Source organism: Loxodonta africana, chromosome 11 (genome assembly GCF_030014295.1).
Source record: "Loxodonta africana isolate mLoxAfr1 chromosome 11, mLoxAfr1.hap2, whole genome shotgun sequence".
NCBI lineage: Eukaryota > Metazoa > Chordata > Mammalia > Proboscidea > Elephantidae > Loxodonta > Loxodonta africana.
The window spans coordinates 56570047-56589460 of record NC_087352.1 but is presented as its reverse complement, the minus strand read 5'-3'; the positions used below and the strand labels follow the sequence as shown (position 1 = coordinate 56589460).

General features: G+C 49.4%; 1 protein-coding gene across 1 annotated transcript in view; it reads left to right on the top strand.

The window, feature by feature from the left end:
- Positions 1-18605, top strand: part of MAPK4 (mitogen-activated protein kinase 4) — a 58561-nt gene extending 39956 nt beyond the window's left edge. Inside the window, exons 2-5 of the mRNA XM_010586733.3 lie at positions 5735-5879; positions 9570-9731; positions 12610-12811; positions 16873-18605. Coding sequence (XP_010585035.2) covers positions 5735-5879; positions 9570-9731; positions 12610-12811; positions 16873-17569 — 1206 coding nt within the window. The 3' untranslated portion in view covers positions 17570-18605. The remainder of the gene's footprint in view (positions 1-5734; positions 5880-9569; positions 9732-12609; positions 12812-16872) is intronic.
- Positions 18606-19414: the final 809 nt, after the last annotated feature.

Below are 19414 nucleotides of genomic sequence, written 5' to 3'. Positions count from 1 at the left end.
TTCACAGTCAAAGTCTCCCATTGGCTCTATATGACTAAAGGGCAGTGAAATGGCCTGGTTGGAAGCAACCACTGGAACAATAGCTGAAGAAGGTCCCCATGATGAGTTTTAGAAAGGAAACGGTGCCTAGCTGCCTCCTGGTGTCCCCTCCAGAGCCAGCTTCTCTGCTGGGAGCACCAAGGTAGCAGGAGGGAAGGGACAATTGGAAGGAGCAACTCCAGTCCTGCCTCTTTTTTTTTTTTTTAATTGTGCTTTAGGTGAAAGCTTACAGAGCAAATTAGTTTTCCGTTCAAAAATTTATACAGAAATTGTTTTGTGACACTGGTCGCAATCTCTGCAATGTGCCAGCACTCTCGCCTTTTCTACCCTGGGTTTCCCATTTCCATTCATCCAGATTTCCTGTCCCTTCCTGCCTTCTCATCTTTGCTTTTGGGCAGGTCTTGCCCATTTGGTGTCTCGTATAGTTGATTGATCTAAGAAGCGCATTCCTCACGTGTGTTACCTTTTTTTTTTTTAATAGGCATATCTAATCTTTGGCTAAAAGGTGAACTTTGGGAGTGGCTTCAGTTCTGAGTTAGCAGGGTGTCCAGGGGCCATGGGCTTGGAAGTTCCTCCAGTCTCTGTCAGACCAGTAAGTCTGGTCTTTTTTTTGTGAACTTGAATTTTGTTGTAAATTTTTCTCTTGCTCTGTCTGGGAACCTCTACTGTGATCCCTGTTAGAGTGTTTGGTGGTGGTAGCTGGGCACCATCTAGTTGTTCTGGGCTCAGGCTGGTGTTCAATCCTGCCTCTTGCATACTGACCAGTTGTTACTGAGAATTGCAGGGATTGCAGGAATGCCGGCTTCATGATCTGCAGAGCAGTGATCCTCCACCCGCACGCACAGAACCCAGGCCCAGCTGGCCTGTGACACTTGCATGCAGTCAGTGCCTGCTGGGGCGTAACACCTGTGCCTGGGGTATGACCCACCCCCACCTCCTTAGCCTGCAGATGAGCAAGCCCTCCTCAGGGAGCCCAAATCTGATACATACCAAGTACATGTCCCCCTCTACATTCAAATGGGGCTGAAACTATTCTCATCCTGCAGGCTCAGGCAGAAAGGCCATTTGAAGATTTCTTTGGAGCCAATATGCTTGTTGATTTATGAGCCCTTCTGATAAAATTGAGTCCCTATTCCTGGGTATTCTTTAAAGATTTTTTTCTTTTTTATCCTAGACAATTCTGACTTTTGCCCCATCCACTCAACTAAAACTTCTGTCTTGAATTTAGATCACCAGCATCACGTGTGGGCCCCAGAGCCACTCCCGCTCAGACACCCAGGGCTTGTCTCGGCTGAGGGCAGGGCCCCTTGACATTCTGCCTCTGCCCCCACAGACCCAGGAGTGGGGCCTCCTGTTGGTTCCTAGCTGCCCTTCCCCAGGGCTCCTTTTTTGATCAGGGCTGGGGAGAAGACACCGCAACTTCACAAATTCTTCTCTGTCCTGTGGCTTCTGACACACATCAGTAAATCCCCTTTGTTGTTGTGTGCGGTCACCCCTATTTCAACTCATAGTGACCCTACAGGACAGAGTAGAACTACCCCCAGGGCTTCCTAGGCTGTAATCTTTACACGAGCAGATCACCAGGTCTTTTCTCCCACGGAGGCACTAGTGGGTTTGGATCGCCGACCTTTCATTTAGCAGCCGAGCGCTTAACCAGGGCTGACTAAATCTCCTTTAAATTTCTGAAATGGCTTGAGAGACAGGAAAGCAGCTTGTTGCTGTTAATTATCTTCAAGTGAATTCAGACTTGTGGCGACCCCATATGTGCAGAGTAGAACAGCACTCCATAGGGAAGCAGCCAGTGGTAGCAAAAACCCAGCAGGTCCTTGGTCATTGTTCAAATGTGATGAAAAGCCAGGACAACCTTCTTCACTGCTATCATGGCATGGTCTGGAGCAGGCTTGCCCATGCAAATGTCTTTCTTTTACTTTTAGGGCAGATATTTCAGAAGGAAGTACCCCTGTGTCCCTTCTTCTCTCTAGCCCTAGTCTCTGCAGATAAATAGGCATTAATTACAGGAGATTCCGTTTCATGAAAAAACTGTCCATGGACATATCAAAGAAAACTGCCCTTATGTCACCTATCTTTTAGGTTCTCTTTGCTTTAGGCTTTTCCTGACAATCTCACCCTCTGCCTGGAAAATAAATTCAGACCTTTCTTGATTTCTAACCAACCTACCTGGAAGGAACTTCTGCAGCCAGTTTGGTTTGTCTCTGTATTTTTAAGAATTGAACTTAAACTCTTAACAAACTACACAACAACCTAGATAAGTCTCACATGCATTTTGCTAAGTGAAGGAAGCCAGACTAAAAAGACTACATACTGTGATTCCATTTATATGACATTCTAGAAAAGGCAAAACTAGAGGGGCAGACGGCTGCAACCGATGACTGCCCTGACAGGGAACACAACAGAGAACCCCTGAGGGAGCAAGAAGGAAGTGGGTTGCAGACCCCAAATTCTCATAAAAAGACCAGACTTAATGGTCTGACTGAGACTGGAAGGACCCCCGTGGTCATGGCCCCCAGACCTTCTGTTGGCCCAGGACAGGAACCATTTCCGAAGCCAACTCTTCAGACAGGGATTAGACTGGACAATGTGTTGGAGAGGGGTGCTGGTGAGGAGTGAGCTTCTTGGATCAGGTGGACACTTGAGACTATGTTGGCGTCTCCTGCCTGGAGGGTAGATGAGAGGGTAGAGGGGGTTAGAAGCTGGCGAAATGGACATGAAAAGAGAGAGTGGAGGGAGGGAGCGGGCTGTCTCATTAGGGGGAGAATAATTGGGAGTATGTAGCAAGATGTATATAAGTTTTTATGTGAGAGACTGACTTGATTTGTAAACTTTCACTTAAAGCACAATAAAAATTATAAAAAAAAAAAACTAGAGGGGCAGAAAACAGAACAGAGGTTGCTAAGGGCAGAGTGGGTGTTGACTAAAAGCTGGGCTTTGGACCAGTTCATTCTGGTTCAAGCCCCTGCTGAGAATTTGCATTTCTAATAAGTTCCCAGGAAGTTATACAGAAGAATCACCTGGAGATCTTGTTAAAATGTAGATTCCCATTCAGTATATCTTGGAACCCATTTAAAGCCCTGCTGCAAAGGGGCATGAGGGAATTGTTTGAGATGATGGGAAATTGTTATATATCTCGATGGCGATGGTGTTAACACAATTCTATACATTCGTCAAAGCTCATAGAACTGTATATTAAAAAGGGTGAATTTTACTGGGTGTAAATTATACTACAATGAACCTGACTTTATAAGAAGTAAACTATAGAAATTACATTTTCCAGTCCCTCTTGGAACATAAACTCCTCTCTACTTTTCAAACTGGGAATTGGAATTTGCCATCAAATCAAGGATGTCACAGAAGAGTGTCAATGGCTCCTGTAGAAGGTACCTAATTTTGAAGGGATTCAGACCATTTGAGATGTATCTTATTCGTTCAGCTTTTTATTTGTTTATTCAGCAGTGTTTATTGAACTCTTTCTAGGAGGCAGCCTTGGTGCTGGGCGATGCAGAAATAGATGCGGAACAAGAGTCAACTGCTGCCCATGAGGGGCTTATAGACTATTGAGGGGGCAGGGACAGGTGAGGGCTGCTATAGTGAAATAAAGCAACCGTAGCCATACCAGGGCCTTGGAGCACCTGGGAGGGCATCTGACCCCATCCCAGGGAGTCTGAAGCTTCCCAGAGGCAGCTGGCCTGAGGGTGAGGTAGCCAGGTAGGGCAGTGGATGAGGACCTCCATTGCTGGAACCTGCACATGCAACAGCCCGAGGGGATAGAAAGAGGGACCTGCTTAAAACATTGTCAGGAGTTTATTTGGGTTGGAGCATTGAGGTCCTGGCTGTTTTCCTCTCTTCTTCTTTCTTCCACCTAGGTGCCAGTTGGAGGCCCTATTACTAAAGAACTATGTACCACGGAGGGGAGAAAACTGTGCTCATAATTCAGGGCTCTCAGAAGGTTTTAGACATTTAATCTTTGCTCAGCAAATGAAAAGATATCAGATTAATTGATCAAAAGCTCTTGGTACTTAGGCTTCCGAATGGGTTTTGTTTGTTTGCTTGTTTTGGTCTGGTGATAATTTTTACATCGGTAAAAAGGAAAATTCATGTGCAAAACTGGGAACTGCACAGCAGGAATGACCAGATCATGCCCAGAATCTTGCATGGGGTCTCCTTGGTCTTAATTGTCTCACCTTGACCCCAAACCAAAAAAAAAAAAAGCAAACCCATTGCTATCTAGTCGATTCCAACTCATAGTGACCCTATAGGACAGTAGAACTGCCCAATAGTTTCCAAGGAGCACCTGGTAGATTCAAACTAACGACCTTTTAGTTAGCAGCTTCAGCACTTAACCACTACACCACCAAGGTTTCCCCACCTTGACCCCGCGTGGGTCTGTTTCCTTACTCAGAGAGACCGCTCCAGGCATTCCAAATGGATGTTTCTCAAGTTTCACTGTTGAGCCAGCTTTCTGAATTATGTAGAAAACAATGTCTTGATTTCCTGAATATGTTTTCCTAACTGTGCTGAAACACGTATGTCATCACAATATGCTGGAGTGAAGGATTCCATCCCAGACCACAAATCACTGAGCAGTGGCTGAAATCAACCGAAACATCTCTTCCCCCAAAAGATATGATGTTGAACTCACATAATCCTCTGGACCAACAAAAGCTGATTCAGCTTTGCTGTTTAAGGCTGCATCTATGTGCCATTTACCTACATGCACGATGAAGATGGCCTTATCCATTCTCAGCAGGGGTCTGATGTCTGGCGTCATAGTGGCATTAATTCTAATTATCGTCAGCAAAGCAACTGGTAATACCCAAAGCTTGATTTTGAATTTGTGGCTATTTCTGAGATTTGGCCACTGGACAGGTGAAACTTTTTGTCATTACTCTGCTGATAGCAGTAATGACCTTGAGCATGGTTTCCATTTATGCATCTTCTTACTAGATGAGTGCAGATTTATATCATATACATAGTTACATCAAGTTGGGGTAGGAAATCATTCGTTTTAAAATATCCATATCCTGGATCTCATTCTACAGAGAACTCCAGGACCTAATAATCCCCACCAAAGCCTGGGAGCCCCACAAATCAGGCCCAGCGCCCATAACCAAACCTCTGTTCACTAAGCCTCCTTCAAGATCTCAACAGGAAAGGAACGAGAGTGAAAGGGGTCCTGTTTCCATGTTGGGGGAAACTAGAAGTGTGAGAGGGAGGGAGGCAGGGAGAAGTCTTAGTCCCCTAGGGTTGCCATAACAAAATACCACAAAGTGGGTGACTTTAAAGAAGAGAAATTTATTGTCTCACAGTCTTGGAAACTAGAAGTCCAAATCAGGATATCAGCTCTCTAGGGAAGGATCGCTCCTCATCTGTAGCCCCAGGTGTTCCTTTGTGTTCTTTGGCGTTCTAGTCTTGGAGGTGGTGCCTCACATGGTCTCTTTCCCCTATGTGTGTGTCTCTCCCTGCTGTTTTCCCTTTTTTAAGCTACCCCTTTTATTTACTCCAGTATTTTTTTATGACCTTATTAACATAACAAAAGAAAAACTATTTCCAAACAGGGCCACATTCACAATACAAAGGTTAGGAGTTCAACATATCTTTCTGGAGGATACAATTCAATCCATAACAGAGGGTAGTTGAAAATGATGGATTGTTGAAAATGGGGTATTTTGTCTTTCAGGGTTATCTGTCAGAAGGGTTGGTGACCAAGTGGTACCGCTCACCTCGCCTGCTCCTCTCCCCTAACAACTACACCAAAGCCATTGACATGTGGGCTGCCGGCTGCATCCTAGCAGAGATGCTCACGGGGAGAATGCTCTTTGCTGGTAAGTTAGTAACCATGCCACCTTTGTTATCTTATGGTGTCTTGTGTGTGTGTGTGTGTGTGTGTGCTTTAAATGAAAGTTTACAAATCAAGTCAGTCTCTCATACAAAAACATATATATACCTTGTTTTTTTTTTTTTTTTATGTACTCCTAGTTGCTATCCCCCTAATGAGACAGCACATTCCTGTTCCCTGTATCTCCTGTGTCCATTCAGCCAACTCCTGTCCCCTCTGCCTTCTCATCTTGCCTCCAGACAGGAGCTGCCCACATAGTCTCATGTATCTACTTGAGCCAAGAAACTCAAGTCCTCACCAGTATCATTTTCTTATAGTCTAGTCCAATCCCTGTCTGAAGAGTTGGCTTTGGGAATGGTTCCTGTCTTGGGTTAACAGAAAGTTCAGGGACCATGACCTCCAGGGTCCTTCTAGTCTCAGTCAGACCATTATGTCTGTTTTTTTTTTAATGAGAATTTGAGGTCTGCATCCCACTGCTCTCCTGCTTCATCAGGGATTCTCTGTTGTGTTCCCTGTCAGGGAAGTCATGGGTTGTAGCCGGGCACCATCTAGCTCTTCTGGTCTCAGGCTGATGTAGTCCCTGGCTTATGTGGCCTTTCTGTTTCTTGGGCTCATAATTACTTTGTGTCTTTGGTGTTCATTCTTCTTTGCTTGAGGTGGGTTGAGACCAATTGATGCATCTTAGATGGCCACTTGCTAGCATTTAAGACTCCAGATGCCACTCTTATGATGTCATTTCATAAAAAGGGAGAGCTGAATTTTTTTCCATTCATGGTAATCACAAAACATGCTAACCTCGCTCTTTGAAATGACCTGTATGGCTCTTAGGGTACCACTTTGATGTACCTTATAATTTCAGGCAAAATATTAGAGAGGGTAAAAAATGCATTTTGAGCATAGAACTTTTGAAATCAAGTAACTACTTGTATCAGAACACCTTGAGATTGAATACCAAAGACACACACCCTACATTTTTAGGCCCCTTTTCCTCCCTCCCTGCTGCTGTGTCCCCTGTTTTGCTGCCACACCATCACCCACTGCTCTCTGAATACATTATCAGTTTTTCCTTCACCTTGGCACAGAGTCCCTTCTCTGCCTGGAAAGCTCCTACTGAACCTTCAAAACCCAGCTTGTGTCCTGTCCTTGGTGATGCCTTCCCCAACTCTTCAAGGTGTGGGTCACCCATTTGTGCCCCCAGTGTACTCTGTACCCATCCTCTCTCTCCTCATTTTCTGTGTGTGTATACATGTGTCTATCTGTCTGTCTCTCTCTCTCCTTGCTAAGAAGTCTGTACTCACTCTCTTTCCTCCTTCTTTCCCATTCTCTTCTCACTCATCTGTAATCCACTTCCACCCCTCTCCATCGTGTTGAAGCTGCCCACCCAGGCCCCATGTTCTTAGTCCATTCTAGCCCTCACCCTGTAGCTCTGCTCAGTGTTGATAGGCCTCTCCTTCTCGACACTCTGTCCTGCCTGGACATGCACCCAGGGGCATAGAGAGGGTAACAAGCACCCAGGGCAACCTCTAAATTGCACCCCCCCACCCAATTTGAAGATGAATAGATATTGATAGCAGTGACGCATCGGCAGAAATACTCCCCCACCCTTGTCCAACTGCATGAGTCAGGCACCTTTCATATTTGTGGCATCTCAGGATGTCATTCTGCACCTCATCTGGTGCCCCCTTGGACTTGTACCGGGGGCAAGTGCCCCACTCTAGCCCTCCCTCACTAGCCTCTGCTTGCACCCTCCTCCTAGCTGTCTGGCTAGTCCTCCTCAGTAGCTTCTCACCCCTACTGCTTCTGCTTCCTCTGGACCCATGGCCCTCAATCCTCCCCCAGCTCCATCCTCACCCTCAATGCCATTCTCATGCACTCAGGGAATTTCAGCCCCCTCCACCTCAGGCTAACTTTGCAGAGGCTGCAAGCCCATGTCCTCCTTGCCCACCATTGACGCTTTGCTATTTGCAAACCACCCCTTCTCTGTGACACATGCCAACCAGATGGCCTCTCTATGTCCCCGCCTCATCCTCCCTGTGCTGACACCCACCGATGTCCTCATCACTCCCCACACTAAGGACTCTGGCACCAACAACATGGCCTCCCCTTCCAACGTTGTCCACCATCACTCTGGGCTATGTGGCTGACCTGGTTAGCTCACCTAATATCCTAGCCTAAGGGTTTTCCCACCTCCCTCACCCTGGCAGAAGCAAACAAGTAAGGGGGCTCTTTCTGTGCAGACTCTCCCTGGTCGCTGAAGAAACCACTCAGAACACAAGGCCATGATCACTGGTCTGTGTGTCACAGGGGAGTAGGGTCAGGGGCTGTAAGCAAGGTCTGCTCCTCTGTCTGCAGCAGGACTGCCCACTGACCCCAGTGCTCCTTGGTGGGGGTCTGGACATTCATTTGGAGAGGGTACCCCCAGAGGGTTCCCAGAGTCCCTGAACTGACTCTTCCTGAGCCCACTGCACAGAAAGGCCAAGGTGAGACCTCCAAGGTAGATCCTGATTCTGCAGGCACCTGTCCAGTCAGCATTCACAACACCCACATATGCTTCATGCAGCACGGGGCATCATGGGGAACATAGAAGATAGAGGGAATGGGACCCCCCACCCTAGGCCACCAGCTTCGGACAGACTAAAATCCCATGCAAGTCAGTGGTAAGGAGGGCCTGTGCACAGCTAGGGGAGTCGGGAGGTTGCATGAGAAAGCAGAGGATTGGATGAAGATTTAACGTGCTAGAGGAAAGTGGAAAGGCTACTCAGCAAAAGAGAAAATGGAATTAAGAATGGCCTAGAAGTCAGAGGAAGCCAGCAAGGAGACAGGCCTGACCAACACCAGCATTGCTAAAGCTCTGAGACAGTTGTTTATGGTTGCCTGGGGTGAAAGATAGAATGAGATGAGTTGCTGAGACACATGAAGACTTAAGCTTCTCAAGGCTGAGAACTATGCTTAACTCTTCCCAGCATCCACCATGATGCCCAGCGTGGAGAAGGTGCTCAGTAAAATAATATTTTTTGAATGAATGAGTGAGGGAATGCATGAGTGCATGCTTGATCCTTCTTGTCCGGCCACCCTCCTTTCCTAGGCCTGGCATAACCTGTCTTCCTCCCTCTGCCCCAAGGAGCATAGTGGCAGTGTCTTTGCTGTGTTGTCAACTCAGTTGACCGAGACGCATCCCAACCAAACTTGTTCTCCCTAATTGTTTTTTCTCTTGAGAGTTTTCTGGATGGAAATATCCTCATTGGAAACTAAAGAATAAGGCTCATTCCTAGCCTTAAAATTGTTTCCTGCTCTGGCCTGGTAAAGTGTGTGCAGAGAGGCATATAGGAATGGACACTTGGAAAGCCGTGGGCCAGGCTATGCCCATCTCTTTAGCTCTGGCTGACTCACTCTAATGCAGACCAGCCAATCAAAGTCACAGAACATTAGAGGAATGGACAGGGCCTCAGAGATGACCAGAATCAAACCTCTTCTTTCTACACTGGATGAAGCCACCTACCCACAGTCACACAGCAAGGGAGTGGCAGAGTGAAGACCATAACCCTGGTCTTCTGGTCCCCAGTATGCCCTACTGTCTGCCCCAGGTTGCCCTCCCAGGCCACCTGGAGCCACTTCTTGGCCTTCTGTTCACCCAGCCATTGGGCGGCACCTGTGATCGTCTGTATTTGCCTTTCAGGGGCTCACGAGTTGGAGCAGATGCAGCTCATCCTGGAGACCATCCCTGTGATCAGGGAGGAGGACAAGGACGAGCTGCTCAGGGTGATGCCTTCCTTCGTCAACAGCACCTGGGAGGTGAAAAGGCCACTGCGCAAGCTGCTCCCCGAAGTGAACAGTGAAGGTACCTGAGGCTGACCATCAGGCCTAGCACCTTGGGGGCTGGGGCAGGCAGGTCTCTTTCCACAAGAGAAAAAGCATAGTCCTTGGATATAGAAGCTGAGACTCCCCGGCATAGGGCCTTTGCCATAGCTACATGCAATCTGGAGTCTGTGGTCCTGCCTATTCTACCTCCTCTTTTTGCTTTCCTTTCCTTCTCTTTCTCTCTTGTCTTCTTCCCCTCTTCTTACTTTTTTTTCCCTTGGAAGGCATGGTATGGTGCAAAGAACATGAGCTTTCCCACTTTGAGAGATAGACCCAGGTTCAATTCCCAGTTCTACTAGTGACTAGCTGTGTTGCCTTGGGCAAGTTACTAACCTTCTCTGAGTCTCAGTTTTCTTAACTGTAAAATGGGTATAATAATACCCATCACATAGAGTGGTTGTGAGGATAAAGTAAAATAGAAGTTGTAAAAGTTCCTAGCACAGTCGAGTTGTTCCATGAATCTCACTGTCATTCCCAACACCAGCCACATTTATGAACCCACTGAGGGCAGAGAACTGTGCTATGGCTAGAAATTCAGACATAAGACAGTCTGGTCTAGCTGGGAAGACAGGGAATATCTGTCAAAGATGAATAGGAGTATTAATGGACATGGCCTAAGGGGTCAGAGAGAGCTCCTGGTATTCAGTGGCGGGGTTGGGGGGGTGGGGTTGGGGGATGCATGGTAAGAGAGACCAGCAAGTACCAAAAGGGTCAGAGAACCTGGCCTGGCACAGGCAGGGTTTGGGTGAGCTGTGACAGCTGGTGAGGGCCCCCATCAGCAGGACGACTCACAGCCTGATTGTAGGAAGTAAAGATAGAGAGTTGAAAATGGTTGAGAGGCTGCTGAGAGTACTCCCCTTCCCCAGGTCCCAGTGGACCAACTTCAACCAAAATTCTCTGACCTTGAACAGTTACCCCAATTGGTCTCTGGCCTTAGGATAACAAGGCATCAATGAAGCATCAGTGGGAGAAGGGACACTCGGGAGCCTTGTGCGATGGCTAATGGCCAACCAGCATGAAACTATTTCAAGCTTTCAGCAGCTATAGGTTGATGATGCCTACCAATGTGTAGGGCTTTAACTCTCTCATTGCCTTACCAAAACTTCTACTGTAGTGGGTGGGGCCGAGAGAGTATAATGGGGGGGGGCCTGAGCCCACAGAGGGAAAGATGTACCCAGGTTTAGAGCTGGGCCCTGTACTGCAGTAGCCGATTCTTCTGAATCCTGGGAATTTTGAGGCTGATCCTCTTTCAGGTCCTCAACCCTGGACCCCGAATCACCCTGGGGACACCAGAGATGTGGGGCCGTCAGAGTTACTGCTGCCTAACTAACCTTTTGGAAACCCTGGTGGCGTAGTGGTTAAGTGCTACGACTGCTAACCAAGAGGTTGGCAGTTCAAATCCACCAGGGGCTCCTTGGAAACTCTATGGGGCAGTTCTGCTCTGTCCTATAGGGTCGCTATGAGTCAGAATCGACTCGGCGGCAACGGGTTTGGTTTTGGTTTTAACTAACCTTTCAGTGTAGCGTTACCAAGTAGCACTGTGTTCTTCTGGGAGGCCAGTGACCTTCTCAGTCCATCGATTTCCTGAATCATTAATGAATTCTTCTGCAAAGAGATCCAGGGCCAATGGAGGGTCAGGTTAATGGTGCCAACTGAGGCCTACTGGGAGGTGAGGGGTGGGGGTGGGACAGCAGTCTAGGCCTGAGCCCAGCTTGATTTCTCCCTTTCTGTGTGGGCTGTAGCATGATTAGCCAAGTCATGATTTCAGTGGGGCCTCCAGGGACTCCAGTGCTGAGAAGTAACATGAGCCTCCAGGCTAGACCTTGCCATGAGATAACCCAGGGCAGAGCTCATAGGGCAGATGGGCACCCTACCCCTGCTTAGAGGAAACGGGCACCGGAACCTGTGTGCAGAGCTGATGTTCAACCAGCACACACCCATAACAACCTACTGACTGCTGAAACCTTGAAATACGTACATGCTTGTTGACCAGTAGCCACTGCACAAGGCTACCAAGTGCCCCTTCCCTTCCCTTCCCCAGATCCCAGCTGCCCAGAGCCGCCCATCGATCTAGCCACTAAAGGGTTACACAGCGGAGGAACTTCCAGACAGGGTTCTGCTTGGTGGTTAAGTATTTTGAACATCACGCCTGCCCTCATGTGCTCCTCAAAACTCCAGCGGCAGCAGAGAATGGAAGGAACACCGGATATATACCGGGAGCGCTGGGCCAGCAAGGCCCCATCCCTAAGGCTTTTTAGGACAGGCACCTGTGACTCAGCCCGAGGGCTTTCTCAGGAGCGTGCTCAACTGCACCCCAGCAGCTCTCAACTTGTGTGACAAATGGGAGTGGGTGTACACATATCCCAGCTCCCTCACGCCTCAAGTGGAACCACCCCTGAGGTGTGCTCTACACCATCTCCTGGAGGGCCCCAGTGGGACTAAGCCCCAGCTGCTCTTCAGCCATCCTATATTGACTTCTGCCCCACTCCCACCAGTGCTTCCCAGGATCACCTGCCCTATAAATGACCTACACCAAATCTTTATTCTGGTTCTCTCTCTAGCAAATCTAGCCTAAGGCAAGGCTCTAGCCTGGACCTCCTCTCAGCCACAGTGGGATCCTGAGCAAGTCACTTTCCCCCCTCTGGGCCTCTATTTATTGACCTGTGAAGTCGAAAAACAGTCTCTACTGTGCCTTTATCACTGGCTTGTGGTGAGGATCTTCAGAAAGAAAATGGCTAGAAATCTGCTTTGCAAACAGAAAATTACAAACACCAGGGAATGTCACCATGCTGAGGAGTCTCATTCTCAGCCTAGCAGGGGCAACGAGTGACCTGCGTGTCCTGCTCTGCTTCCCACAGCCATTGACTTTCTGGAGAAGATCCTGACCTTTAACCCCATGGATCGCTTAACGGCCGAGATGGGGCTGCAGCACCCCTATATGAGCCCGTACTCGTGCCCTGAGGATGAGCCCACCTCGCAACACCCCTTCCGCATCGAGGATGAGATTGACGACATCCTGCTGATGGCCACCAACCAGAGCCAGCTCTCCAACTGGGACAGGTACGGTTCCAGGGGCCCCAGCCCTGTTGTCTATAGTCCACATCCCCTGCCCCCCCATATCTATTTTGCCTCTGGTCCTCTGTGATCTTTCCTTTTGCCTTCCGAGTTGTATAGTCCATTGGGTGTTTTCTCCAACTTAACTTCCTGTTTTTCCCTCTCCTGTCCCCAGACACTCCCAGTAAATGGTCAAACCCCAAGTGTGCCCAGGTGTGTCCTGCATATATGGGACGAGGGCCTTTCTCTGTGCAATACAGCCACCACCAGCTTCCCTCACCACCTGAGTGTACCAAACACAGGGTTCAGTACAGCATTCGGCAAGCATTTAATGAGCACCTACTGTGTATAACCCACTGCTGTCGACTTGTTTCTGACTCATAGCAACCTTATAGGACAGAGTAGAACTGCTCCATAGGATTTCCATTGCTGTGATCTTTACTGAAGTGCAGACTGACACGACTTTCTCTCCTGGAGCAGCTGATGGGTTCAAACCACTGAGTTTTGGGTTAGCAGCCCGAATTGGAATTGAATCAATTCCAACTCATAGTAACCCTGTAGGGCAGAGTAGAACTGCCCTATAGGGTTTCCAAGGCTGTAAATCTTTATGGAAGCAGACTGTCAAATCTTTCTCCTGTGGAGTGGCTGGTGGGTTCAAACTGCTGACTTTCCAATTAGGGGCCGAATGCTTAACCACCACACCGCCAGGGCTCCTTATAGAAGTCCCTAGGTGGTACAGATGGTACTAACCTAAAAGTTGTTGGTTTGAACCCACCTGGCAATATTGCAGAAGAAAAGGCCCAGTGATCTGTCTGTTAAGATTGTTGTTGTGTGCCATCAAGTCAATTCTGGCTCATTCGTAACCCTGTGGAGGGAGTAGAACTGCCCCATAGGGTTTCAAAGGCTGTAATCTTTATGGGAGTAGATCACCAAGTCTTCTCCCTGACAGAGCCACGGGTGGGCTCAAACTTCCAACTTTTCAATTATCAGCTGAGCACTTAACCATTGGTCCACCAGGCCTCCTTTTGTTGAGATTACAGCTATGAAAATCCTGTGGAGCAGTTCCGCTCTTTAAACACATGGGGTCGCCATGAGTTGGAATCAACTCCACAGCAACTAACAAAAACAAAAATTATTTGAAGATCCCCACTGAAGGAGTTCACTTCCAGCAGGCTGGGAGTTTGCCCTTGAAAAGTCAACACAACAATGCAAGGCAAGAAAAAAATGTAAAATTTACCATTACAAAACACTTTCATGTGTGTGACATCATTGGCACCTCCTGACAGTGCTATTAAGAGAGGCTTCATTATTGTGAGGGCCCATTTACAGATGAGGAAGTTAAGAGCTCAGAGAGGTTAAGAGATTGCACCATGTCACACAGGTAATTCCTGGCCTGTGTGCAGCCCTCCCCATCTGCATCCATGCAAGACACTGCTAATCAATTACAGAACTCTTTCCTGCTAAACTGGGGGGAGCCTCAGCATCAGAATACTCCTCAACACAGGAAGCCACTGCCAATGAGTCAGGGTTGGGGAGAAGACACATTTCTTAGACACTCTGCCTAGGTCCCTTCCTGTTCTGAGGTTCTTAGATCTGGCAGCTAAATTCTGGGGCATCCCCACCTGCTAATCCTGGGAGGCAGCGCTGGTAGCTGCTCAGTGTGGAAATAGAACCCGAGGGCTGTGCAGCTGGGACTCTGAGGGGGACCAAGTGGGAGTCCCACTGCCGTGGGAGGTGACAGCTAGTTACGTAAGTGACAGATGAGCAGTTTCTTCTTTTTAGTCACATGACAGATGATGGCTTTCAGATAAGGAGGCACCGAGGGGAGGGCTAGGGTGGCACTTGTATTTTTGGACAGATCTGTTGGTTTGTTGTTGTTGTCAATTACTGTTCTGAGCAGTTGGCAGCAAATAGAAATTAATGATGACTCTTCTGCCGCCCCATACAAGGCCTTCCCTTGACTATGGTCCCTGCAATATCCCCCACTCCACAGCATTCTGGGGGTGCAGAGCATTGGATCTCTGAGGTCTCTGCTGTGCTTATCATGGCTGTGTCACAAGGTGGGTGCCAGGAAAAACTGTAGCAGAGTTTCTTTGGCTGCCACCCATCAACTGGTGCACCACCTCTAACCTGGTGCACCTGTACTCCCAACCTTTGCTGTCACACCTGCTCGAGGGAAACCAAAACCAAACCAAACCCATTGCCGTCGAGTTGATTCTGACTCATGAGTTGGATGATGATGAGCTCAAGGGAGGAAACAGGAATTTCAGGGGATGATAAGCCCCCTCCTACAGGCTCTGCTGCTTTGGGCAAACTAACCTGTTGACACCCCAGTTCCCTCATCCGTAAAGCAGGAGTGATAACACAAACCCCACAAGGTTGCTATGAAGACTACAAATAATTGATGCATGACGCTGGTGTGGAGCAGCCAAGGGTTAGGGTCCTCACAAGTTCTTCCTAGAAATCTCTGCAGATTCAAGGACACTCAAGGGGGCATGTTCATCTCTAGGAGTGATTCTTGCTTAAATGGCTTCAGTCAGAGATGGTCAGTATGGGGGCCTTCCATGACTTCCAGCCCACATCCAGGGCACTGCCAGTGACCCATCTGCCCTTTCACACACTTAAGCCGGTCTGTCCTTAGTTGGTTTGTTTATCCTGTGTGAACACTAGACCTCCTGTTAGGGGATTAGCTGGTTGCTGGCTGACGCCTCCCCTGGGCTCCTTGCCTCCCCTCCGTTCAGCATGGAGCACCTGGTACAAGAGCAGAGGGCTCAGCCAAAGCTGACAGCCTATCTGCCCTTCATTTCCTTTTGGCTAGGAGCTCCAGTGGTATAATGGTTAGAGAGCTCAGCTGCTAACTAAAAGGTCAGTGGTTCAAACCCACCAGCCTTGCTGTGGGAAAAAGATGTAGCAGTCTGCTTCTATAAAGATTACAGTCTTGGAAACCCCATGCGGCAGTTCTGCTGTGTCCAACAGGGTCATTGTGAGTCGGAATCCACTCGAGGGCACACAACAACAAGAACTGACCCTGATCTCCATGGCTACAGAGCAGCCAGCAGGGGTCTGAATCCCAAGGATCTCTCGCCTCTTCCAAGGTTGTCTGCTTTGCATCTCTGCAGGATGATGTGTGGTATCCAGCCAGATCCACTAGGGCAGGGGTACCTTAGAGTCACCTGGAAGGTTTAAAAACACGCTGATGCAGGTCCCCACCCTACACCAACAGAATCTGAATTGGGGGTGTGGGCAGGCATTTTTTCTTTTTTCTCGGTGTGATGCTGATCTGCAGCCAGGGTTAAGAAGCACTCACTGGGGCCTTGCTTACTCAAAGTGTGGTCCAAGGACCAGAAGCATGGGCATCACCTGGGAACTTGTTAAAAACACAGACTCTTAGGCCCCACCTTAGAGGTAATAAATCAGCATCTGCATTTTAACAAGAAGCCCAGGTGATCTGTGTGCCCTTCAGCGGTCTAGGAACACTGCATAGGTGGATCCATTAGAAAGTAAGTGCCTGTTTTGCCCACTCCCGTGTCGGTAGTAGGAAACCCTAGTGGTGTAGTGGTTAAGCATTACAGCTGCTAACCAAAAAGCTGGCAGTTCAAATCCAATGGCCATGGTCTGTCTCTAAGGTACTCTCCATGGAGGAGTGCGACTGCTCCAGGAAGCCCTTGGAGCTGCTCTGTGAGTCCTTGCGCGGGTCCACCTCCTTGGAAACTCTATGGGGCAGTTCTGTTCTGTCCTATAGGGTCACTGTGAGTCAGAATCACTCGAGGCCAATAGGTTTGGTTTTTGTTTTGGTGGTGATGGTAGTGCCTAGAGCAATGCCTGACACATAGTAGGTGCTCAATAAATATTTGTAGGGTACTGAATGAATACAAAAGAAACTTAACTGTCTTCAAGGGCCAAGCCGAACCTGAGCCCTTAATGCCCATTATTATCTTGTCCGCTCACCCTCCCCCCAAGGTGGAAAGTGGGCCTGTGGGAGGCAGATGGGGGTTAGGGGGCTTAGCACCCTCTGCGAAGACATCCGCGCTGGGAATCCAATCACTGCCCCGTTTGTCCCCTGGCAGGTACCCTGTGAGCCTGTCATCCGACCTGGAGTGGCGGCCCGACAGGTGCCAGGACGCGAGCGAGGTGCAGCGGGACCCACGCGCGGGCTCTGCGCCACTGGCAGAGGACGTGCAGGTGGACCCGCGCAAGGACTCACAGAGCAGCTCCGAGCGCTTCCTGGAGCAGTCCCACTCGTCCATGGAGCGCGCCTTTGAGACAGACTATGGACACTCCTGCGACTACAAGGTGGGCTCACCGTCCTACCTGGACAAGCTGCTGTGGCGCGACAACAAGCCGCACCACTACTCGGAGCCCAAGCTCATCCTGGACCTATCTCACTGGAAGCAGGCGGCCGCCGCGCCCCCTACGACCGCGGTGGCGGCGGATGCATTGACCCGCGATGAAGAGCCAGCCAGCCTCTTCCTGGAGATCGCCCAGTGGGTCAAGAGCACTCAGGGCGGTCCCGAGTGCTCCAGCCCACCCCCTGACGGCCCCGAGCGCCGCCTGGCTGCCTCACCCCCAGGCCACCCGGCCCCTGGCACTGACAGTGCCAGCCCCCATTTCGACCTGGACGTGTTTATCTCCCGAGCGCTCAAGCTCTGCACCAAGCCCGAGGACCTGCCGGACAATAAACTGGGCGATCTCAATGGCGCGTGCATCTCCGAACACCCTAGCGACCTCGTGCAGACTGAAGCCTTCTCCAAAGAAAGGTGGTGAGGGTTGAGGGGGTGCCCGAGGCCCCAGGACTGTCCTCACAGACCCCAGGGGCTGCCCCCCCGGGGAAGCTGGGCTGGGCCAGATGGGGCAGCCGCCCTGGCATCTCTACCACTCTTCCCGCCCCTCTGCTGCCTTGGGGTTAGCAGAACACATGAAGGATCCTAGGAGGGAGAGGAATGTCCATTTCCTAAACTGCCTTAATAACTAGCCTTTAACCTCTGGGAGCGGGTTGGAGCAGGAGCCTCTCTTGGGGGCTTCCCAGCGGAGGGGAGGGCTGTGCATTTTATAAGTGGTAGTGTGCAGGGAAAAATCTTTTCTAGCTGTCTGCAGCCCCTACCAGTGTGGCTGGGCCAGAGGAATCTTGCAGACATAGCTTTGAATCCATGTGGCCCCAGTAGGAAGGACAAGAAGCAAAGCTACTTGCTTTAATCTCAGATCTAGTCAGTGTCAGGGCAAGCCTGGAATTCCAGTCTCCTGACCCCAGGCCAATGTCTGTCTTTAGATAATGTCTTCCTCTACCAGGGTCCCTCTGGCTTTCCAGTCAGAGTACCGGATCCAAGATGTTTCTTCCCTGCATGTTACCATCTAACCCATTCAACATCTTTTTATTCAGAGCAATGTGTCTTGTATTCAGAAATTGGAAACTGAGCCAGCAAATTTCCCTGGGTAACCAAGCAGTTTTTTTCTGGCTCCTCAAGTACTTAAATGTTCTCATCTGCCACACCCCTGTATTTGCTGGGGACCCCTCCTCCCCAATCTGGTCAGAAGTCTTGGTTTCAGACCAGACCAGTTTGGGGTCTCCCAGATCTGTGCACACACCTCCCCAGCACACCCTATGCACTTTCCTAACACACGCGCAGAAACAAAGAGACAGCCCTTGTTCTGAGTGGTTGTCATCACAGGTGAGTTTGAAGACAGCAATTCCAAGAATCCCCTCAGCCCTCCCACCACCACCACCACCAGACAGTCGCCCACACCCACCCACCCACCCACATACACACAGCTCCTCTCCAAGCCTACCTCGGGACCTACCTGTTCTCAGCATGAATTGCTCATTTGGGTGACAGCAATGATGTGCCCTCACAGAGCAAACGTGTTACCATGGGGTTTCACTGGAACCCGTCATGCTTCCTGAACACTGCCCCTCGGTTTGGGCACCCGTTTAGCCCATCCATGTAAGCATCTACTTGGCAAAGAGGAGGCCCCAAATCAATGTACTGGAGCAAAGAATCAAGGAAAGGTGGAATACCACAGTGAGGGCCCTCAGGGTCAGGCACCAGCATGGGGACCCCAGGACAAAGGAAGGGACTCCAGGCAGCCATGCCCCTCATAGTTTAGGCCAGGATGCCTTTGTAGCACCCAACCCAGAGGTCCATCATACCCAGAGCATGGGGTGGTGGTACATGGACACAGCAGGTCCTCTGCAGAAGCAGAGGGGCAACCAACAGCCTCCCCCCCAGTCCCAAACCAGTTTCCTGGAGCACTCTGCCATTTCCACCAATGGTATTCAGTTCTTCTCACACACCTACCCCAAAGCCCCCAAAGATACCCACAGGAAGTCTAGCCAGTCTCTAAGTAGAGGATTCCCAAGGATTGGTCTTGGACTGTGTTCATCCTCGCCTCACTGCACCTTAAACCTAATCAGCTCACTACAATTTGTAAATTGAAACCTGCAACACGGTAGAAACTTATATTTAAAAAACAGAATTAATCACAGTGACCAATTTTTAAATGGGAAATATGTAAATATGAAGTGTTTGGGTTTTTTTTAATGAAAAGGAAATGTATGCCGCTCTTCATGTGCCATTTTGTCCTCATGGGGCGGCTTTACTTTTTTGGTAAAGG